Raw genomic sequence first — 23,867 nt, 5'->3', positions numbered from 1 at the left:
AAAAAATAACAAAAAGGATTATTTTCTGCAAACTCCACCAGATTCTTGTTCTACATGTCCCCAGCTACCTTTTTGGTGATTTTCTAGTCATTTCACTGCATCATTGTTTAATAATATGATGTTGAAATCTTGCTCAATGCATGGTGTATATGGCTATATTAAAATATTCATAAAAAATAAACAAACGATTATTTTCTGCAAACTCCACCAGATTCCTGTTCTACATGTCCCCAGCTACCTTTGTGGTGATTTTCTAGTCATTTCACTGCATCATCTTTTAATAATATGATGTTGAAATCTTGCTCAATGCATGGTGTATATGGCTATATTAAAATATTCATAAAAAATAACAAAAAGGATTATTTTCTGCAAACTCCACCTGATTCATGTTCTACATGTCCCCAGCTACCTTTGTGATGATTTTCAAGTCATTTCACTGCATCATCTTTTAATAATATGATGTTGAAATCTTGCTCAATGCATGGTGTATATGGCTATATTAAAATATTCATAAAAAATAAACAAACGATTATTTTCTGCAAACTCCACCAGATTCTTGTTCTACATGTCCACAGCTACGTCTGTGGTAATTTTCAAGTTATTTCACTGCATCATTGTTTAATAATATGATGTTGAAATCTTGCCCAATGCATTGTGTATATGGCTATATCAAAATATTCATAAAAAATAAAAAAAAAGGATTATTTTCTGCAAACTCCACCAGATTCCTGTTCTACATGTCCACAGCTACGTCTGTGGTAATTTTCAAGTTATTTCACAGCATCATCTTTTAATAATATGATGTTGAAATCTTGCTCAATGCATGGTGTATATGGCTATATTAAAATATTCATAAAAAATAAACAAACGATTATTTTCTGCAAACTCCACCAGATTCCTGTTCTAAATGTCCCCAGCTACCTTTGTGGTGATTTTCTAGTCATTTCACTGCATCATTGTTTAATAATTTGATGTTGAAATCTTGCCCAATGCATTGTGTATATGGCTATATTAAAATATTCATAAAAAATAACAAAAAGGATTATTTTCTGCAAACTCCACCTGATTCTTGTTCTACATGTCCCCAGCTACCTTTGTGGTGATTTTCAAGTCATTTCACTGCATCATCTTTTAATAATATGATGTTGAAATCTTGCTCAATGCATGGTGTATATGGCTATATTAAAATATTCATAAAAAATAAACAAACGATTATTTTCTGCAAACTCCACCAGATTCTTGTTCTACATGTCCCCAGCTACGTCTGTGGTAATTTTCAAGTTATTTCACTGCATCATTGTTTAATAATCTGACGGTGAAATCTTGCTCAATGCATGGTGTATATGGCTTTATTAAAATATTCATAAAAAATAACAAAAAGGATTATTTTCTGCAAACTCCACCAGATTCTTGTTCTACATGTCCCCAGCTACCTTTTTGGTGATTTTCTAGCCATTTCACTGCATCATTGTTTAATAATATGATGTTGAAATCTTGCTCAATGCATTGTGTATATGGCTATATTAAAATATTCATAAAAAATAAACAAACGATTATTTTCTGCAAACTCCACCAGATTCCTGTTCTACATGTCCCCAGCTACCTTTGTGGTGATTTTCTAGTCATTTCACTGCATCATCTTTTAATAATATGATGTTGAAATCTTGCTCAATGCATGGTGTATATGGCTATATTAAAATATTCATAAAAAATAACAAAAAGGATTATTTTCTGCAAACTCCACCAGATTCCTGTTCTACATGTCCCCAGCTACGTCTGTGGTGATTTTCAAGTTATTTCACTGCATCATTGTTTAATAATCTGACGTTGAAATCTTGCTCAATGCATGGTGTATATGGCTATATTAAAATATTCATAAAAAATAAATAAAAGGATTATTTTCTGCAAACTCCAGCAGATTCTTGTTCTACATGTCCCCAGCTACGTCTGTGGTGATTTTCTAGTCATTTCACTGCATCATTGTTTAATAATCTGACGGTGAAATCTTGCTCAATGCATGGTGTATATGGCTTTATTAAAATATTCATAAAAAATAACAAAAAGGATTATTTTCTGCAAACTCCACCTGATTCTTGTTCTACATGTCCCCAGCTACTTTTGTGGTGATTTTCAAGTCATTTCACTGCATCATTGTTTAATAATATGATGTTGAAATCTTGCCCAATGCATGGTGTATATGGCTATATTAAAATATTCATAAAAAATAAACAAACGATTATTTTCTGCAAACTCCACCTGATTCCTGTTCTATATGTCCCCAACTACCTCTGTGGTGATTTTCAAGTTGTTTCACTGCTTCATTTTGTGATTATTTGATGCTGAATTCATCGGTGACATCCCCCCATCTCTTTATATCACCTCTTCTTCTTTACTTTTTCATAATGTTATTTCATTTCACCATTTTTGCCTTTTACTTGCTTGATGTCCTTGTATGTGTGTGTGTGATCATATTCCTTATTGGACATCCAGCCCTACCTCCACCAGCCCAAATCAACTGGTCATCTATACCTTGTCTGCACCTCTCATCAGTGCACTACTGCCACACAGAGAAGAGACAGAACCAAACTTAATTTATCACCACAACACCTCACAGTGAGCAGTTTAAAAATTTGGAGTAATTGTCCTAATACCTCACGTTATGATGGGCAAAACTTGCATATGTAAGCACTTTGAAGTGAAATGTTGACCCAAATGTCAATTATTCTTGGCAATGGAGTACATGGACACACTGATAGTACCACTGAGTCCTTCCTGAACACAGAACCAATAGATTTTACTGTACAATTTTGGAGCTAAGGTCCTTCAAAAACCTCACATATCATGATTTCTAAACGACAAAAACTTGAATATGCAAGATGTTTGAAGGGAAATTCTGATCCAAAAGTTAATTAATATTGGCTATATATAGCCTATATATAGAGAGAGAGAAAGAGAGAGAGAAAGAGAGAGACTGTGCTAAAGCCTGCTGTAACTCGCTCATCTGGCAGTGCATTTACGATGGTCAAGCTAGCCGCCATTCCCAGCCGCCACTCTTTCACACGTCGTTTAGGTTAGAACTAATAACGTTGTGTGTGTCGCGCCGTTTAAAACCGTAGTAGTAGAGAATATGAGCGCATGTGAAAGTTAAGTGGCGGCTGCCTTAACGGCGGATGAACGAGTGGCGGCTCACTTGACCGCAGTCTTCTACGAGGTCGGGTCTTTTCATGGTTCTATAGAACGCATCTGACGGAGGTGTGTGGTGGTCGGTAGCTACGCCCCATGTCATGCTATCATGGCTGAAATGTTTCCTCATACAAGGACACAACCGGCGGGTGTTTAATAAGTTCAACTTACAGTGGTCTCATTTGTCTGCAGCGCTGCTCTCCTTTCTTCCTTCATGAAATAAAAAAAGTATCTCCTGACTCTCTCTGTGAGCTTTTCCAGCCTCGATATTAGACGCCTGATGTGATTGTCCATGATTAATATCCCCATCATGCAGACCATGAACACGGTGGCCTCCCCGCTCTCCATATTAGCTTCTTGGTGGTGTTTTTTCTACTCTCCTTACTTTTACCGTTTTGTTTTGTGTTTGAATGTAGCGCTAAACGGCTAACGGCTAACACGTCACTGAAGCAGACGGCTGCGCGCGGCGTATCAGTCCCTATCAGGTCCCGACTCATGTGCGAATGCAGACTGAAACAGTTCCGCTGGGGAAGGATAGTTATCAGAACGAAATTCGAGGAGGGTAGTTCTGATAACTACTTTCTTAGAACTGTCTGTCCGAAAGCGGCTTATGTCATTGTCCAATCAGATTAATGTTGCGCCTGGTGTTGCTACGCCCATTTTGTGCGATTTCTGTCAGGGTCGAATTTGCACCAGGAAGCTCCCATTGACGTGAATACCTCCGTTTTTTTCAAAAATCCTGCTCCCAATGCATTCTCTATGAGAGTTTGGCCCAATCCCAATTCTATTTTCTACCCCTTCGCCTACCCCTCGCCCCTACCCCTCGCCCCTTCAAACGGAGGGGTAGGCGAAGGGCTAAGAATGTCACCCCTTCGAATTGGGACAGCACTTCACACTCACGAACGTAATAAGTCCGCGCCGTCAGTTGTTACGTAACCAAAAGCGACAGCTTTAGCCAGAAGTAAACAAACATGACCGGTGCTGTGGTGTTCGCGCTGTCCTGGGCTATTCGGATATTTTTAGAAATATCTGCGTCGAATCGACGGAGTGCCATCAGGTGAACGCGTCTTCGACATGTGGGAGCATTGCTGGATCTTGTTACGGTATGTAGAATGAGAAATTAATGCAAATAACGCGTGTGAGTGAGCAGCTGGTAGCTTCCAGAGCCGGCGTGTGAATATGATAATGTGTGTGTGTGTTTGAAAGTGCTTCTAACTGTACATTTGTGATATCGTGTAATATAGAAACAATTTGCTTGTCTCGTTGGATTTGCTGATTTATTGACTGGAGTAGTATCCTAACCTGACTAACCTAGCTGAAAACATAAGCTCACGTTTAGCCTTTGTTACTCGCCTCGTTCCGTTTGGAATAAACAATGCGTTTTTGAAGCGGTTTTCTTTGTACCAGGTTCAGATTTGATGACTTAAATAAATGCACTGCATTGTGTGTGCTATCAATGTGTTGGTTTGGGAGGGTGAAAGCCTGATCTTTCCATGTTTTTCTTTCCAGCAGACGGGTCATCCTACAAATTATTGCCCATTGGACCACAACATGTACCCCAATTTTTTTGTTATCCCTTGTATAATAAATCTCTTCATACCAATATCCGTTCCAGTCGTTAATATGATGTTGATGTGATAATCATGCTCACAAACCTTTTGTCCTCAATTTCTTTTATTAGGCTACTCACATTACAGACTGGTAAGGCAGCTTGTTTTCAGAAATAACAGCTCAAAGTGTCTGCTGTAAAGTGTGTGGTGCAAATATGGACAATAAACAGTATGAATATAAACAGTATGAATATAAACGGGCAACAGTGCAATCATCAAGAACGAGATGACCGGAGCAGGAACAGCGGAGGGCACATCGGAGGTGCTGCATGGGCTCAGTGATGTTCTGGGGGAACAAGACACGATATGACATTATAGCATGCACTTTCATCCATTGTAAAAAAAAATAAAAAAAAAGGTGTTTCAGAATGCGGTAGTGGTGGCTGTGTGTACAATAGGTGCATGGCGCATCAACTCACCGTAAAGTTTGTCTATCATGCGCTCAAACCGAGCTAAAAAGCGCTCCGTTTTCTGCTCGTGGCGCTTCTGCTCCTTCAGGCTCTCCTGTATCAGGTAATCCATTATGGGATTGGACTTCCTACTTCTTTTTGGGGATGGGGATGACTTTAGAAACAGATCTTCGTTTTCGGCGCTAAACCTGATCAGGCTCTTTGTTTGTGCTTGAGTCCCTGTGAATCAGTCACGTATATGAATACTTGTGATAATAGGTAGCGAAATGACGCTCAAAAGGAACTTCTCTATGGTTAACCAACTACATTGCTTGTAAATACTCGCGTTACAATTTAAAAAACGACAACTCTTTCGCAGCACCTTCACATGCATTGACCGATTACTCCATGTAAAATAGCGACTTTTCCCATGTGCGTTTATAACAGAAAATAACTACACATTGCCACCATGTTAAACTCACACAATACACCAGTTATCACAACCTAAAACGGTTAAAACAGTTAAATTATGGCAAAAAGATAGAAGAACTTACATTTGTGTGGTGCTCTTGCTTCTGCCATTTTTAAAAAGACTCACGATCTCCCGGTAGTCGCGTTGTACTCTGGGAAATATATCATACCCCTTCAAACGGAGTCTGCCTGGCCGAAGCCCTCCGTTTCAAGGGCTACAACGGAGGGGTAAGGGGAAGGGCCAAGGGGTGAATTGGGATTGGGCCTTTATGTGCTCGCACAAACGACGCACAACGTGCTTTCGTCATATGTGCGGGACCGTGAACATTCTACTTGTTGTTGTAACATTGTGGTTTTCAATAAAAAAAAAAAAAAAAACATTCTATGAAGAAGATGGCGAGTGTCGAGTGCAACAATACGTTAGTGTTTCTGACAGAAGTACCCTTTAGTCGTCGTACTAATGCGGAGAAGGAAGTTTGGAAGAATTTTGCGGGATTTTTGAGCTAGCCTTGCAAGGCAAAGATGAAACCCAGGGCTCCACCAACCCTGCTATTTTTCCAGGTAGTATTTGATGTAGCTAAATAACTTACCCTTTTGTGCTCAATCATTGACTTGTAATGATTTAAATCTTTTATATAATGTTGACAATGATAGCAGAATGTATAATGACACATTCATTGTTTATGGTGCAGTATTATATTTAAAAAAGAGAGAAATCTCACATAAGTAAGCTGCACTTAACCATGTTTGACAACTGGTTATGCTTTTCTAAGTCATATTTTCCAAAACTTCCATAAACACTTGGATTTATATGTTGTCATTTTAATTACATTCTTTAGAATGAAAATTGAATGAATCTTATCATTAAGAGCTTATGTGTTTACTTATCTCATAGAATCCTGGAACAATATGAGGAAAATAAATAAATAATGGTTATGGTGTAATATTAACTGATTGGCAAATTATGCAAAAAATAACAAAAAATTATTAAAAATTATTACAATTAATTATGCTACCTAGACAAATATACCTCAGTCCTATGGACTTTTATGGTACTTATGGACATAACGGGGGAAATTGCAGTCACTTTGGTTATTTGGAAGACCAAATAACCCCTCGACTCTGCGTTGTGTTTATTTAAAGAAGACAAGGAGTTTCTGGACGATCAGACATTTTATTTCCTGTGTGGGAACATAACAGGTTTGCATCAGTGCAATCAGTTCAGCTTCGCTCAGCACACTCTGATGCAGCTTTCACAGACTGGAAATTGCACTACCTAAAAAAAATGTCAGGAGCCGCCACTGATGCCAAGCCATCTACTGCCAACCGCTGTAATTCTGACAGGTATCGAGCAACCTTAAAATGGCTTTCAAATAAAACTAACATCAAGAACTCGCACCACAACATGCCCTACGTGGCAGTGCGCCTGTAGTGTGTCAAAGTAGGACTTAAAGACATGGTTGGTAATCCTGTCCAGAAACACATTTTGTAATACTGGGTGAAATGGTCCGTCTATCCTGAGAGAAATCTATACAAGATGTATTTAGAAAAAGGGACGAAAATAATCAGACCTCTGTGGCAGCTGCAGGACTGAGAAAAAGCTGACGCTGATCTCGGATTGGAGCGCCTACAAAAACCAATCAGATGCCTCTGCTTTCTGCCTACGCCCCCCTCTGTCGGCTCCCTGCTCCGTGTGCGCATGCGGTTCTACCGGCTTTGGATGAAGCACTGACGGAATGGGGAGGGGAGGGGAGGGGAGGGGAGGGGCCACTTTCGAATCTTGCTAGCTCTCTTGCTAGCTCTTTAGGATTACCTGCCATAGCTTTAGGCCGATTTCAGACCAGAGCGTGGCGTGGCGGCAGCGAAACGACGGCAGTCGTTACGCCGGTTATCAGGCGGTGTGTTCAACTTGGCTTTTCACACCGGACAGTCCGCGGCCGCAGTAGTTCTGCTCCAGCCCTGTCTGCATTCCCCATTCATTTCAACGGGACACCGCCGGCTGCCGCCGGCCGCTGCCGTCCAAATTCCGCTTGAGTTCTATTTTCCAAAAGCAGCGCGGGACGGAGGCGTCTCCGCGCCGCTACCGCCCGACTACCGCCGCGTCGGTGTGCAAGGACAGATCTGTTTTCCATGTATTTTCACCTCCGCCGGTGAAAATCGCTTCCGTTCCGCCACGCTTTGCCGCCCTGGTCTGAAATGGCCCTTAAGGTTTCTTCTTTTGATTTGGTTTACATTCAAATTGTTGAAAAATTATATTTGAGAAAGAAATTAAATTTTTTGTAAAAAAAAAATACATGTTACATGTATTTGAAATCGGTAACGAATCACATTTCAACGTCATCGGTTGACGTAATTGCGCTGAACCCTCTGAGTTACACTGCGCAGACTTCCCTGATTGGTCGACATGAGCGCAGTCACGTGATATTGCCGGACGTGAGCGATCGAGGTAAATTCTTCTGCATCGTCAGGCGGTTCTTTGTGTAGTATCTGAAAAATTAAAATAATACAGTCTTTTCGATTCTCTGCGAGGTAAAAGGTCCTCTGTGATCTCTTTCTTTAGAAGATGTTTGTTCCCAGAACAAACAGGAGCTAACCTGAACCTCGCTGCGCTGCTGAACCCGCTGACCTCCCTCCTCTCATTCCAGTCATCTCTCATATTTTGCCGCTATGGGCGGCTTTCACCTCCAGCTTTTCGCTCTGGTGCTGGCAGCCTGGTCGGCTTTCGGAGACCGGGAGGCATCCGCTCATGTCGACGGAGCTCCACCTTCAAGAATAGGTGAAATAACTGTGACTTCATAGCCACTCAGGGCGGCCGTTGAATTGAGCTAATGTTAGCCCGGGGATACAAGCTAGGCTAATGTTGAAGGAATGATGTTTAGTGACAAATATCCCACTCTTGTGCGTTTGGTTTTCGTGAGCAGATATCTCGTTTGGGACAATGTCATAATTTTAGAATTTAATTTTAGAATGCATTTTTATTCTTATAGTTACTTGAAATACCGGTTTATTTTAATTCACGACATAAGTGTTGGAAGATATGACTGATAAATGATATAATATATGTATATAAATATACAATCATTGTAAATATTAATAAAAAAATTTAGCTACTTAACTAATTTGAATTTCGATTGATGATTCATCTCCAGTAGACTCGATTACTGTAATGCTCTTTTAACTGGACTTCCCAAAAAGAGCATTAAACATCTGCAGCTCATCCAGAACGCTGCTGCTGGAGTTTTAACCCGGACTAAGAGATCTGAACACATCACACCAGTTTTAAAATCTTTACTCTGGCTTCCAGTCAGTCACAGAATAGATTTTAAAAGCCTGCTGATGGTTTATAAATCCCAGAACGGTTTAGGCCCAAAATATATATATGTTCAGAGAATATAAAGCCAGCAGAGCTCTTAGATCCAAGGACTCAGGTCAGCTGGTCCAGTCCAGAGTCCAGACTAAACATGGAGAAGCAGCATTTAGCTGTTATGCTGCAAACAAGTGGAACAAACTGCCAGTGGAGATTAAACTTTCACCAAATGGAGACATTTTTAAATCCAGGTTAAAAACATTTCTTTTCTCATGTGTCTATGCATGAAATCTGCACGATATCTTTGAATTTATCTTGACTGTTGCTTGTTTTTAAATTCATTTAAATTATTTTATTTGTTTCTCTTTATATTCTTTTATGTATTTTAATGCTTCTTCCACTCCCTGCTGCAATGCTTTTATTTTATGTGAAGCACTTTGAATTGTTTGTACATGAAATGTGCTATATAAATAAATTTGATTTGATTTGATGAATAAAGTATTTTTCTATTCTATTCTATAATATGCAACACGTGCCTCAACAAACCTACAATAATTTGTCAGAAAAACAAAAAAGGACTTATCCACAGTGACTTTTAGTAAAGAGGTTTGAGCAGAAATAAACGGCTACCTGTAACACTAAAGCAGCACAATGCAGAGATGAAGCTCTCTATGCCACGAAAACAAACCAGTTGCACAAGCCAAGACATAGGTTTGTGTGAAAAGGTTGATTCTCGTCTTTCTGCTCAGCAAAACCTCTCACAGGTTTAATTGCAAATAAACACGGCAATAACTGACTTAGAAGTGTTATTTCTGAAGCTAATGCAATCAAAACTGCCAAAGTATTGATTACATAAACACAGATGATCTGTGAGCTAGCATCCAGACCTACTTTGTTACAATGACAAGTATATAATTAGTAACTTCCATCCCAGTAAGTTTCATACTAGAGAAGCTAATTGATTATCATGACTGATGTATTTTATTTCTCATTTTATTTAACCCTTCTGAAAGTCAAATGAAAGGCAAAAGGAACGTATGATTTTTGTACAGAATCTGATCATGACGGTCCTGTTAAAGATGAACCCTTGCTGTTGGCAGCATTGCACTTGAACTCCATCAAACACGGCTCTTTTTCTTCCCCATATCAGTCCTCCTGTACATATGGCTTTCAAAAAGCAGCAAAATAATGGGAGGGGAAAAAAAATCAATAAAAAAATTGCTAAATCGCCCGGTGGTGATGTGTTCCTGTCTTTACACGTTTTCTTTTATAAAGAGTCAACATTTTCAACACTCAGTAAAATCTCAATGATTGGTCCTCGTTGGACACAAACATATTTTCACTGTCGCTCTCTGGCCGTTTGTTCTCCAGCGGTGGTCGGAGCCGGGATTGGAGGCAGCGCCACGGCTCATTTCCTGCGGCAACACTTTGGCCCTGAGGTGCAGATGGACGTTTTTGAAAAGGGTGACGTTGGAGGCCGTCTGGCTACTGTAACCGTCAATCACAATGACTACGAGTCTGGAGGCTCCATCATCCACTCCCTCAACCTCCATATGCAGGAGTTTGTCAAACAGCTGGGTGAGTTAACACACACAACACAGGAGGCCCGAAAGGCCAAGAAATCCTCTAAAGGTAATTCTCAATGAAAATGATCTCTGGTCACAGTCTGAATAGTCAGGAAATACGAAAGGTAACCTTTTTATTACTTCTTCTGTGCTCATATTTGTTTTTGTACAGTTTATCTCCTTTGATTTCTCCCGAATAAATGACCAGGCACACTTAATCAGACTACTGTTAGAGGCCAGTTATTGCCAAACATCATTCGTATTAATTTCCCCCCTTTGGGTATTAATGTGCGCTTGCCCTTTGTGCCACCTTGTGTTCACATCTCAAGGTTTGAAATATCGGCGGAATGTGGCAGGGAAGACGGCGGTTTTTAACGGGGAAGAGGTGATTCTGGAGGAGACGGACTGGTACTTGCTGGATCTGTTCCGCCTGTGGTGGCGCTACGGAATCAGTTTTATACGCCTACAAATGTGGGTGGAGGAGATTATGGAGAAATTTATGAGGCAAGTCAGAAATATTAATGCTTTATGTATTTCTTTATTCTCACCAGGTACTTGCTTGGTTTTTGTACAATGTTGAAACCAAAAGGCAGGCGTGGCAGGGCCAGTGTCAGCTAGGCTTGGTCTTAAAAAACAGAAATCTAATTTCCAGTGAATATTATATGTGAATATAACAGATGCAGATTTGAACTAGATGTGTGAATCTTTATCTCTTAGTCTTGCATGGCAACACAAACCTTTGGTCATTTTCTTTCATATCTAAAGACAGTCACGATTGCAACTGAAATCTCTCCAATTTAATTGATATTTAAACTAACTTGAAATCTGATTCAATAGGGAGCTGGTTTAAGTGCATTATATTGTTTACTGATGTCCAACACATTTGTATTTTAGATCTGGACGAGCCATTATTAATTTAAACTGACTTTTTTTTCCTGTAGAAATGGGAAATGGTTGCACAATAATCTGTGGTCTGTTTTAGCTCTTTGTTATTCTTTCTGTCTTTTGCCTCATGCATCTGCAGCCATGATCACTGAAAAACCTGGACTCGTTTTATGAAAGTTCAAGGATTAGCTCTGCATGAATGCAGTAAACCATCTGCATGGAAGGAGCCGTTGTAATGAAATCTGAGCTCTTTTCATCCTTTTACCAGAAAACGTTACAGTAATGAAGCACAGACTCGCCTCACAGCTATCAGCTGGAGCTAGACCTCACACAATTCTTACATGATGGACGCAAATCTTTTGTTTTAATTGTTTCTGATTGAAACACAAACCAAGCTCAGAATTTCACTTTTACCCATCCTCCGCCTCCTCCACTTTACATGAACCACAGCTTCTTCCCTCTGGAAGTGAGTTACCTCTGCATCACCGCAGTCTCTCTTGTTTTCTTTCCAAACCAACAACAGTGAGCTTGAGTGTGTCTGTTTAGTTATGCAGATGATTGCTGGGACGTTTGTCAGCCCCTGACTGACTTTAATCTGTTCATACAATGCAGGGTCTATAAGTACCAGGCCCACGGCTACGCTTTCAGCTCCGTGGAGGAACTCCTGAACTCTCTTGGAGGCAGCGGCTTCATCAACATGACCAAGAGGCCGCTCTCTGATTCGCTGCTGGAGCTGGGTGTGTCGCAGCGCTTCATTGATGAGGTCATCGCACCCGTCATGAGGATCAACTATGGCCAGAACGTCAGCATCCCTGCTTTTGTAGGTCAGCCAAGTATTTAGAAATGATGAGTTGAGTTTGTGAGAAGCTGGTGAGTAGGGAAGTGACAGGACAAAGGTTATGATGGTGAATTATTGGTAAGTTATGAGGTGATGTAGGTCAGCAGATAGAGGACGGAAAACATAAGATGTAGGAGACGAGGATGGGAGGATCAGGGTGTTGAGACTGGAAGAGAGGGAAGCAAGGTGAGAGGAGCGGGTGGCCTGTGGGAGCCAGGGAACAGGAAATGTGTGGGCAGCTGATAATTGGTTGATAGCGCTTGGCTGCATCTCTTGTCTGTGTGTTTCTTTCAGGCGCTGTGTCTTTAGCTGGTGCCCAGAACAACCTGTGGGCGGTGGAAGGAGGCAACAAGCTTGTATGTTCTGGCCTGTTGAAGATGGCCAACACTAACCTGCTGCAGGCACAAGTCAACTCCATTTCCCCTGTCCTCTCAGGTACTCCAACCTCATGTTTCCTGAATGGAGATCACGTTGAGCTACTCGGCTATTAAATTCAGTCTGCTTCATAATTTCAAAACAGTTGGCATGGTTACGTACGCAGTTGAGCCACAGTTACAGCTCATCTGTTCTGTTTTATTCTTACTGAAGTATGACCGACGCTGTGGGCCGAGTGAATAAACATTTCAGACATTCCACTGCTTCAAACTTTCCTTTAGGGAGATCATCATCCATGTTGTCAAATGATGCTGCAGCTAAAATCGGCTCGTTCTTAGGTCAGAGCAACAGTCTGGAAGCTTTTAGAAAAATATGGCAACGAGATCAGCGTTATTGGGAATTAGGCTGTATTATTATACACTTAAACTTTGCTATTTTTACACAAAGATGGAACTTTGGAGCATGGACAGAGTGCCGAGGCCCATTTGAGTCCAGTTGAGCGTATCCGTGCAGATCAGGAAGGAGGATGTGCCAGATGTTTAAAGATGATATCTGCTGAAGGACTCATAGAAATGTTGTTTTTCTTTATCAGTGTTGAAATAATTTTTTGTGTATTTGCACTCCAGGGGAGGCACTTCAGTACCAGCTTAATTACACCACAGCAGATGGGGAGGAATCGGAGCTGTATGACATCGTAGTGTTGGCGACTCCACTCCAGGACAGTGTCGGGTCTGGACTCCGGTTCAAAGGTTTTTCACCGCCCTTTGACCAGCTGCCCGGCAAATATCACAGCACCGTAGCAACCATCGTTCACGGTTACCTCAACACGTCGTTCTTTGGTTTCCCGGACCCTCGCCTGTTTCCATTTGCCAGCGTTCTGACAACAGAAACCCCCGCGGTGTTCTTCAACAGTGTAGCCAGCGTTTGTCCCGTCAACATCTCAACGGGCTTCAGGCGCAAGCAGCCACAGGAGGCCGGGGTTTACAAGGTGTTCTCGCCACAACCGCTGGACAAGTCGCAGCTCAAAACACTCTTCAGGTCAGTCGAATTCTCGCTGGTGAAGTAATCACAGTAATCACAAGCTGCGACCTAATGACCTTAATGGTACCGAAATGACTTTTTCTCTGATTATAATGACCAACATCAGGTGTTTTGGTTTAGGAAGTTTAAAGAAAAAGATGCATTCTGCTCACATTGGGCCTCATACACGAACATTTTCGTATTTTTATTCTAAATTTCTCACTTTTTTCGTACGAAGGTCTCGTACGAACACGCCACGTCAGATTCAACAAACGCTCTTAACTTGGGAAAAAGTGTGTAAACGTCCTGTGTAAATGATGAATGCCAACCGTGCGTATTTAAGTGCACGTGCACGAGGATAGTAGATTTGCATAATCCACGGCCAAAATGATACCATATAAGGCTGTGCTTCCTCACTCCTGTGCCAGGAAGTGTTGAGTCATGAGAATGGCATCAAGGTGCAAAAAGAACAACTTTAGGGGCTCTGAGACTGAAGTTCTGCTTTCAGAGATCCAGAAAGGAAAATCTGTCATTTTCAGCAGTGTCAGCAGTGGGACCTGCTAAAGCCAAGAAATGGAAAGTTATTATGAGTGCTGTTAATTCCGTGTCACCTGTAGTTCGCAATGTCACCGAAATAAAGAAGAAATGGTTTGAAATGAAAATGGCTTAAAAAAAACGTCTTGTCATGGCCAGGCGCTCGATGACTGCAACTAAAGCCGTGCAATCAGTTGTTGCCTCATCATTATGGCACTTTGATGGGGTGGTCCATGAGGGGGGGTCTTCTGGCATGTTGTCTGCCTGGGCTGGTTCAGGTAGTGGGAGACCCTCGTTCATGGCAATATTGTGCAAAACGCAGCATGCCTTCTCTGGGCTATAGAGCAGTTTGCCCCCCGCTGTATGGAGACACACCCACCTGGCCTTCAGCTCAGTGCGCTCTACAACAGCACGGCTGCTTTGATGCGTATATGTGTGCAGTCTATTGCTCCGATTATTAGGGATGGGAATTGTTAAGAATTTAGCAATTCCGGTTCAATTATCGATTCTCATCCTGTTATACAAGTATAGTCCAAATGGCTTTGGTTGCAGTAACACTTTAATTTCAAGAATGCACCAAATCCAAATCTTCAACCTGTCAATTAGACCCTCTTCCCACTGTCCTTGTTAAAGCCACCCTCCCCTCTCTGTCCCCTCTCATCACAGACTTTATACACTCCTCTCTCACCACTGGGGTTGTTCCTTCCGCCCTCACAACAGCTGCTGTAACCCCAATACTCAAGAAACTTGGTTCAGACCCCAATAACCTTAATAATTTCCATCCAATCTCAAATCTTCCATTAATTTCCAAAATTCTTGAAAAAACAGTTGCTGCTCAACTCCATACCCATCTATCCTGCAATAATTTATGTGAACAATTCCAATCTGGCTTCCGCCCCCTCCACAGCACTGAAACAGCACTCCTTAAAGTCACTGATGACCTTGCTGCTGATTCCGGTTCACTATCCATTTTCCTGCTTGGTCTGACTGCAGCCTTTGACACAATCTCACACACCATCATTCTGCACAGACTTTCCTCTCTTGGCATCACAAATACACCTCTTAACTGGTTTCATTCATACCTTTCGGGCCAAACTCAGTTCATTCAGTTAAAATCATTCACTTCCCATCCAGTCCCCGTCACCTCAGGTGTCCCCCAGGGCTCTGTCCTGGGGCCCCTGCTATTCATCATTTACCGTCTCCCCCTCAGTGGCATTTTCCGCAAACATCTTATTCACTTTCACTGCTATGCGGATGACACCCAGCGCTACCTCTCAACCAAACCCAACTCCACACTCCCAGCTTCCCTCACCAATTGCCTCCTTGAAATAAAGTCCTGGTTCACCTCAAACTTCATTGAATTAAATTGCAATAAAACAGAACTTCTTTTAATAGGCACAAACTCCATAACTTTTCTATTTCCATTGATAACTCTTCCATCTCTCCCTCCCCTCAGATCAAGAGTCTGGGTGTCATCCTCCACAGCACCCTCTCCTTTGCTTCCCACGTCAGTAACATCACTCGGTCTGCCTATTTCCATCTTCATAATATCAATCGTCTCCGTCCTTCTCTCACTCCTCATTCCACCGCTGTTCTTGTTCACCTCCCGTTTAGATTATTCTTCTTTTTGGTCTTCCACATAAAACCCTTCATAAATTACAACTGGTCCAAAACTGTGCCGCCCGCATCATCACACGCAGCCCTTCAATTCATCATATCCCACCTATTCTACAACAGCTCCATTAGCTCCCCATCACACATCGCACTAACTTTAAAATACTCCTCCTTACATTCAAAGCTGTCCACAGCCTCGCCCCTCCATATCTTTCTGACCTCCTTCACATTGCACAGATCCTCTTCCTCCATCCATCTCACCGCCCCCCCTGCCTGTCTTGTTACCATGAGAAGCAGAGCACTCAGCCGCTTTGCCTCCCAGCCCTGGAACTCACTCCCACCGGATCTCCGTAACACGGACTCACTACCACATTTCAAATCCAAACTCAAAACCCATCTGTTTAAACTAGCTTACTCCCTCTGATCACAACTGTATTGTCTAATTTAGATTGTGTATTATTATTATTATTATTTTTTTTTTTAATATCGTGTCTGCTTTTATCTTTTATGACGTTTAAGGTGACCTTGAGTGTGAAGAAAGGCGCCTATAAATGGAAAGTATTATTATTATTGTCCTTTTTGGTGAAATATAACCAAACTTTGGAGCGGTTCTGCCTCGATGCCATGTTGGAAACATTCTGAGCCAAAATACGAAGCGTGCACATGATGTCATCACGCACATGCGTCAGACGCTAGCAGAACCTATAAACTATAGGCAGGCGGATTAACGATTCCACGGAATCGAACTACTGGTTCTTGAGTCCCATCCCCACCGATTATGTTTGGCAGTCCAGCCACGGCATGAAAGTCCCTCTTAATTTGTACTTGTTGGACAGCGGTGTATGGGAATCTGATGTACCATGGGTGATAAACTGATGAGAGCTTTGATGACCAAGGGGAGCGCACGACTCACAGAGGACTGGGACACCCCCGATCTGTCTCCAATCTCCCTCTGAAAGGTTCCAGTGGCCAAAAATCCAAGGGTGGTGAGGACCTGGACGTGTGGTGGAATTGGGTTTGATCGGCGTGTTTCTCTATGGAGTTGTGGCTCTAGCAAGCTGCATATTTGCAGCAGCACAGTCCTTGGCAACATAAATCACGATGTCAGCCATTTGTCTGTTTCTGCAGGATATCTACACGATCTCGGAGCACACGCTCTCTTCCAAGAGCCTGATGCACTAAGGCATCCAGAAGCAGAAAGTCAGCCGCTGGTTACACTTCCCATTGACCTTGTCATATACAGAGTCAAATTAACCTTCAATTAGTGCATAATTTAAGTCAAACAGAATAATGTCAGCATCATTATGGGGTATAATGTTTATATTTATTTATGTTTGCTTCAAAGTAATTAAATATACAATCCATTAGTCAAAGTAACTTGATTGGAATACCAGCGGACTATTTTACGAAACCCCTAGGTCAGGTCTGGATCACTCGTAAATTCTGTTCGTACCTGAAAGAAAACGTAAAAAAATACGAATAAATTAGTGAATGCGGCAAGTTCTCTTAAATCACTCGTACGCACGACTTAAGAACAAATCTGTGCGTACGAACGGTTGTTGCATGAGGCCCAATGTGAGCAAAATGACGTATGACAGGACTAGCAGAGTTATGAGCTACATTTTAATGATGGCGGTTGAAAAGTGGAGATGTCACTGATTATTTTTTTATTTTATTTTATTTTTTTACATATAGTTACAATGCATCCTGAAGACATTTGGCAGAATAACTTGCATCATAGAGTAGGAAGATTTAAACCACAGGGATCTAATAGTTGTTGAGATATTTCAGTCTGGACTTGGTGGGTCACCGGCTGACAGACGGGCGTACGAGGCAGGCGTCACAGCGTGGTTGAGAGCCTGCGTTATGGGTTATGGTTGACATTGGTCTGCCTTAATAATCCTTTTTTTCCCACTTCACCCCATCTCTGTGTTGCAGGTCGTACTACTCGGTGCAGGTGCAGGAGTGGCAGGCCTACCCTCACTACGGCAGCAGCCAGGAACTGCCGCCAGTGGAGCTTCACCCCAATCTCTACTACCTCAACGGCATCGAGTGGGCCGGCAGCGCCATGGAGATGAGCTCAGTGGCAGCCAAGAACATCGCTCTGCTGGCGTACCACCGCTGGAACAGACAGACGGACATGGTGGACCAGAAAGATCTGATGCACAGGATCAAGACTGAGCTATGATCCTGTCAGCTGAACGCCGCTCTCATACAAACCAAAGTGTTTCACGAAGCCAGGCGATCTGCACCAGGAAGGAGCTTTGCACGCTATTGAATTCTGGACTGGAATATTTTTTCTTTTTGAGTTTGACTTGAAACCTAAAGGTTAACTGGAGCGCACACTCGGAGCTACGGGAATAATTGAATTCCACCGTGTTACACCATCCATGTTAACAACCATGCAAATGCTGGCCTGGTGATCATCATCAGGGCACCGGATACGCCCATATAATAGCCCACCTTAGGTAAACATAATCCGACCTGCAGTATTGTAAATAACTAAGACTTGTTTTAATCGTGCCATTCAGTACGAGCGTAGTCCTGCACTGATGCCCAAAGTCCTGATTGGTTGTGCTGACTGTGTCTCGGTCTGAGGTGTGGCGGTTTGGGCCCAAAGTAAAACATAAGCCAGCAGCCTGTTGGTGTACATACTGTGTCTGGGTAGAAAGTAAGTGGATTGTTCGAAGTTTGGGTGTGATGAATGAACGTTGTTTGATGTTACTCTGATAACAGGGTCACAGGTACTGGTGTGTGAAGAAAAGGCAGCTGCTGGCTGAATCTGTCCCCTCAGCAAACCTTCAGCACTGCTCTGACTCTGTAAATGTGAGGATCAGACCTGTCTGCACCTGTGAGATCTCAAAGGATTCTCTGTTGTGCTCGGGCCTTTTTTTGTTGTTGTTGTTTTGTTGTTTTGCAAATTAATAAAATAATTATTTGGTGACTCACAGTAGTGTCCACTGGTGCTATGCACTATTGGCTCTTTCATCAGACTTTTCATTATCTCCCCTTCCTGCTGCTATTGTTGCGTAATCCAGCGGAGAGACTTTTTTCTTTTTTTCCCAGGAAGTGGAGCCAGCCAGCTTTCACACTGGACTGAAAAGAAAAAGATTTGCTGCTGCTGCTCGTGATGATGGCGCTTTTGTCTGGAGCATGAAAGCCGTATCTTGTAAAAGAATAATAACAAGCGAAGATTGTTTTGGACATTCACTTGTAGCCGTAAGAACTGGATTTCTGGATTTAGATTCACTTTTACTGTTGACTGAAAACCTTGTGACTACAAAGGGCTTCAGCTGATGGATAATGTGACCCTTTTAATCTAATGAAATTGTTTTTAAGCGCTGTGGTGACATCAGAAACTGCAGGGAACGAGCAGAAATGAAGGTTGCTGCTCTGATCTTACTGTAAGTTCGGTGCACCCGACCTGTGTGGTGCTGCATTGTCACTGCAGACGCCTTCCTCTGATCATTTTGTTGCTGTGTTCACTGCAAAGTACAGCGAGGAGAGCAAGTAAACACCAGCCATCACAGGATGTGGATGTGAGGATTGAAAAGAACTGATTCCCTGTCGTATTCAACCTTCGATGCTACGCACATATTCAGGCTCTGTCTGTCGTCCTCTGTACCCGAACACAGCTGCTACTTTCTACCTTTAAATGAAAGAACCATTAGCAAAATGTACAGAAAGGCCGAGAATTCTTTGTGAAATATTTATTCATTTTAACTCTGGCGCTCAACTGTTTCTCTGAAATTACATGTGAAGTTTCTGGGGTGGAGGAAATGTCTTTATCTGAACACACAGCTTCCAGACATTTGGACAAAAAAGTCAAATCTTTCCTCTGATAATCATTTCCATTTTCTGGAGTGAGATGTTGGCAGGTGTTTGCTCATAGCTATAGTTTTACAGAGTGTACACCGCATGTTTGGCATGAGAAAGTGAAGCTCAGCACACATTCCTAACTTGTTTTTTTTTTTAAGCTTTTGTGTTATTTTGTGTCTGATCATATCTGAACTATATTTGCATTTTCTTCCATGCTAATGAAATAAAGATCTTGTGCTGTGAATTTTGTATTTCAGGCATATGTGTACATAAAAAGCATCCTCCAGTTCTCCTGAGACTTTCAGGATTTCTGTTTTCTGAGCCTGAAGTTACACAGCCAATCAGTGAGCTGACTTCTTTCGAATTTCCACTGAAAGAAAAGAGTGAGAACACTCCAGTTATTACATCATCTCAACTTGACAGAGTTATTTGGACAAATGAATGTATCTCAATAGAATCAACTGAGATTCTTTCACAGTGGTTTTATTACTACGTGATCCACCAACTTCCTCAAACTTTACTCCAGGAAAAAGTAAACAGAGCCCCTCTTAAAGCCCATGGGGTGGAAACGCCATGAAACGTCTGAATATGCTCCAGTATAACTGCCATGTCATCATATCTGATGTAATCAGGGTCAAGAAAGGCTTGAGGAATGAAACCCACCAGCAGGCCAACAACACTACAGCTAATGAACTGTGTGTCTCTTCCTAACAGCAAGAAAACGATAACGATGCTGAAAATAGAATCAAGGGGGAAGTTCATGAGCTTTCTAAGGCTCGCGCATATGATTCAATTCAGTGTAATATGGTTCATTAATGCTTCTTGTGCATTAACAACCTGTGTGGTTGATTGGCTTTTAATCAGTCAAATAATTGATTGATTTCTGTGAAGACCACAGTTACTGAAAGTTTCCATATTTGTGTAAATATGTATATATACACATACATATTCAAAAAACTCCACACTCGCCCTTCCTGTGAGTGGTACCCCCTCTTTCAGGCTCAGGTCCTCTGCCAGAGGCCTGGGAGCTTGAGGGTTCTGCATATTATCCTTGCTGCTCCCAGCACTACGCTCTTCTGGACAGAGATCTCTGGTGTTGTTCCCGGGATCTGCTGGAGCCACTCTCCCTGTTGGGGGGTCGCGGCCCCGAGTGCTCTGATCACCACTGGTACCACTGCTGCCTTCAATCTGTCAGCTTCCTCCTTCAGCCCAAAGTATTTTCCACGTTTCTCAGGTTCCTTCTTCCTGATGTTGCTGTCACTTGGAACTGCTGCATCTATCACTGCTGCCTTCTTCTGTAGCAGGTCAACCGCCACAGTTGGTTAGCCACCACCTGCTCATCAGTCTGGATCTGGAAGTCCCACAGGATCTTAGTTCTGTCCTTCTCCACTACCTTTGAAGGTGTCTCCCATTTTCACTTCGGGACTTCCAACCCAAACTCAGCAAAGAGGTTCCTGTACATTATTCCTGCCTCTTGGTTATGGCGTTCCATGTATGCTCTACCTGCCTGAATCTTACACCCAGCTGCTGTGTGCTGGACTGTCTCAGAGGGATCATTTCCCAGCCTGCACCTGGGGTCCGGTCCGGTCTGGGAGTCTCTATCACACTTGTGCTTCGGGCCTGTTTTAGAGCTGCTACGATTAGTGCCTCTGTACCGTCTTTCAGACCAGCCTTTTCAAGCCACTGATAGGCTTCTGGATATCAGACACGGTTTCAGTCTGTTGGTGGTACATGCCGTGCAGAGGCTTATTCTTCCATCATAATTCCTCCTCGCCTCTCCTGGGTTTCAGCAGCCAGAGAGAGGTTATTATGCAAGCAGCATATCTTATGACTGGTAGGACACACTGTTCGATGGCTGATGCGTCAGGGTTTCTGTTTTTCCTTGTTTTTCCCCCCTTTTGTGTAAGAGAAAGGAGCTTCGCACACAACGACAGCTCCATCTGTGCAGCTCGGTTCAGGATACCCCTCATTATCTCTGTGGGGTTGGATCACTGATTTGTGGTTGCTGAGTGTGTTCAGGGCCCAGAAGCTGCAGAGTAGCATCCTGGAATAGGATGACCTCCACTGTCAGGCGCTTCAAGGATATGGAAGCTCAAAACAAATCAGGGACACTCGTGATACACATGACTGAAGTCAGCATTTTACATGGTGTTAAGACATTTGCAACATTTTGCACATCATGAAATGCAAAATATTACAAAGAAGACGCAGGACTGTTGAGTCGCTGGAGTCCCATATCAAGAATGGGACAACATTCCTCTCCCAGAGGTCCAGTAACTGCTCTCCTGAGTTCCCAGATGTTTTTTTAAGAGATGGGGATGCGATACAGTGGTAAACATGGCAGTTTCCCAACTTTTTTAAAGAAGTTCCTGCCGTCAAATTCAAGGTGAGTTTTCTGTGTTCTATTGTGAACAAAATGTTTTTTTTAAATTTGCAGCTCATTCCATTCTGTTTTCATTCACATCTTACACAGTGTCACAACTTATGGGGAATCGTGGGTATAAGGTACAATTCACGTTCATACATTTGACAAATGTGAATAATCCAAGTCATCTAGTAGTCAAATACTCATTCTATTGGCAAGCAGAAGAATCTGCAGAGAAAATACAGGACCTGTGATTATAAGCCAGACAAAAAGCAAAGCTCAAAGGCACGCGTATAGCTTCCTGAAGGAAATTGAGAAATGTGGCTGAAATCAGTTTAGCTGTTTGTGATCCTAAAAGCCAAACAGTCATCCCAGATCTATCATGATCTGGGATCTCCTGCCATCAGTTTATCGTCTAACCTTATAGGGACTGAATTATGGGAGTTATTTTTCCATGTAAACAGAAAAGAACCTGAAGCCAACCAAGAATTTGTGTCTTTTTTGAATAACATCGGTAGTTTAATTTAAATTTTTTATTTCAAGAAGCTTTTTACTTTTGCAGAGATTTGCCATAATTTTGCTTTAAAAAATAGAAATGAGCTTTGATAACATGATTGCTGAATGGAAAAACACACGGAACCGTAGAGATGCACTCAATTCCTTTGAGGTCTCATTTCACTAGAAGCTCAAAAATTCCACAGAACTCTCACACACTTAGCCTCAAACACAGGCACCCAACATATTTCATTCTTTTTACTGGTATGATTGTCCCGGGTCCCTGGAAGGCTCCCCACAGTCTGTTTCATGTGTGTGTGATATGTTTGTTCAGAGGCCATTGGATCTGTTTGGGCTGCTGTGTTTATCCAGATAGATAGATAGATAGATAGATCTGTCAGCTGTGGGATGGAGGTCATAAATTCCTCTCAAAGTTCCTCTGCATCTTGTGATATTCTTTTGTTCACTGCTCAGCTGTGGCTCTGCGGCTTGAAACAAAGCAGCTTTCAGACCCACTGGTGGGTTAACTTTCATTTGCTTCTCCTGAGTAATAGTGAAACTAAAAGAAACATGTTTGAGTATCTGGCTGCGTCGCCATTTCCTTTCTCTGAAACGAGAGAAAAATGTCCTTTTTTCAAATCAAATCTTTTATGGCTCTAAAAAAAAAAAAAAAACTTGCAGTGTAGAGGAGGAATTTCAGTTTAGTTGGTAAATGGCAATAAAGGATCTTTCTATCTGGCTTTAAAAGTTTGTAGGCTTCAGTCATTTTAAAAAACAGCTGATTTATTTAGGTTGATTTATAATCTTGGAATCAGCCTTTAAGTTGTTTAATTTCAGTTTCTCTTTCCAGTGAAATGGGGGTGGCGGCTGTCTGGGACAGCTGCTTTTCCCTCCTCCTCCTCCTCCTCCTCCTCTTCCTTTTTTAACCAAGCCATACTTATATAATTTGTTTCCCTCTCCCCCCTACAGTTGTTCAGCTGGAAGAACCAAGCATTTGTAAATGTGCAACACTATATATGTTTTTATCCAATCCATTTATACCATACATTCTTATTAATGGCTGTTTTGTAATAATGTTTTAGACCGGTTTCCTTTCATTGCGATAAATACCTTATGATAATCAAAACTGTTCAGAGTCTCTCACATGTAAAAGATGCAGACACCTTCGCTGGCATTAGTTGTGCTGTCCTATTGTTTAGCTGTGGTGCTTTAATTGTGTGCAGTGCCAATTTCAGGTTCAGCCACACTAATTTCAACAATACTTTTCCATCAAGAGCCCCAAACCGTTGCAAGAAAAGTCAGCGAATGGACAAAATCAATGTGAAAATATATTTATTAAACTAGATTTTCCACACAATCTCACGCCCGAAAAGACAGAAAAACATAGGTGATTGAGC

General features: G+C 42.0%; 1 protein-coding gene and 1 long non-coding RNA gene across 2 annotated transcripts; one reads left to right on the top strand and one right to left on the bottom strand.

Annotated features, from left to right (window-relative positions):
- Window positions 1-4,848: 4,848 nt before the first annotated feature.
- Window positions 4,849-5,893, bottom strand: LOC142402029 (uncharacterized). The gene is made up of 3 exons (XR_012773267.1): window positions 5,737-5,893; window positions 5,213-5,422; window positions 4,849-5,079 (listed from the first exon to the last, which is right to left on the bottom strand). It is a non-coding gene; the product is annotated as an uncharacterized LOC142402029 (long non-coding RNA).
- Window positions 5,894-8,006: 2,113 nt separating this feature from the next.
- Window positions 8,007-19,854, top strand: pcyox1l (prenylcysteine oxidase 1 like). Its single transcript, XM_075486988.1, has 8 exons — window positions 8,007-8,099; window positions 8,214-8,429; window positions 10,332-10,538; window positions 10,855-11,029; window positions 12,023-12,234; window positions 12,543-12,683; window positions 13,250-13,661; window positions 17,730-19,854. The coding sequence occupies exons 2-8, from the start codon at window positions 8,321-8,323 to the stop codon at window positions 17,977-17,979; spliced, it is 1,506 nt and encodes a 501-aa protein (XP_075343103.1). The 5' UTR covers window positions 8,007-8,099; window positions 8,214-8,320; the 3' UTR covers window positions 17,980-19,854.
- The last annotated feature ends 4,013 nt before the right edge of the window (window positions 19,855-23,867 follow it).

This window comes from Odontesthes bonariensis, chromosome 16, assembly GCF_027942865.1.
Source record: "Odontesthes bonariensis isolate fOdoBon6 chromosome 16, fOdoBon6.hap1, whole genome shotgun sequence".
NCBI lineage: Eukaryota > Metazoa > Chordata > Actinopteri > Atheriniformes > Atherinopsidae > Odontesthes > Odontesthes bonariensis.
Note: the sequence above shows the minus strand (reverse complement) of the source record. Positions and strands in the feature narration are given on the sequence as shown.

What these genes read in the sequence shown, in the direction of transcription:
- pcyox1l (XM_075486988.1), top strand. Translation starts at nt 8,321, where the DNA reads ATGGGCGGCTTTCACCTCCAGCTTTTCGCTCTGGTGCTGGCAGCCTGG. An exon ending in AGCTCCACCTTCAAGAATAG is followed by an intron (nt 8,430 to 10,331) that starts GTGAAATAACTG and finishes TTTGTTCTCCAG; the next exon opens with CGGTGGTCGGAGCCGGGATT. An exon ending in CAGCATCCCTGCTTTTGTAG is followed by an intron (nt 12,235 to 12,542) that starts GTCAGCCAAGTA and finishes TGTTTCTTTCAG; the next exon opens with GCGCTGTGTCTTTAGCTGGT.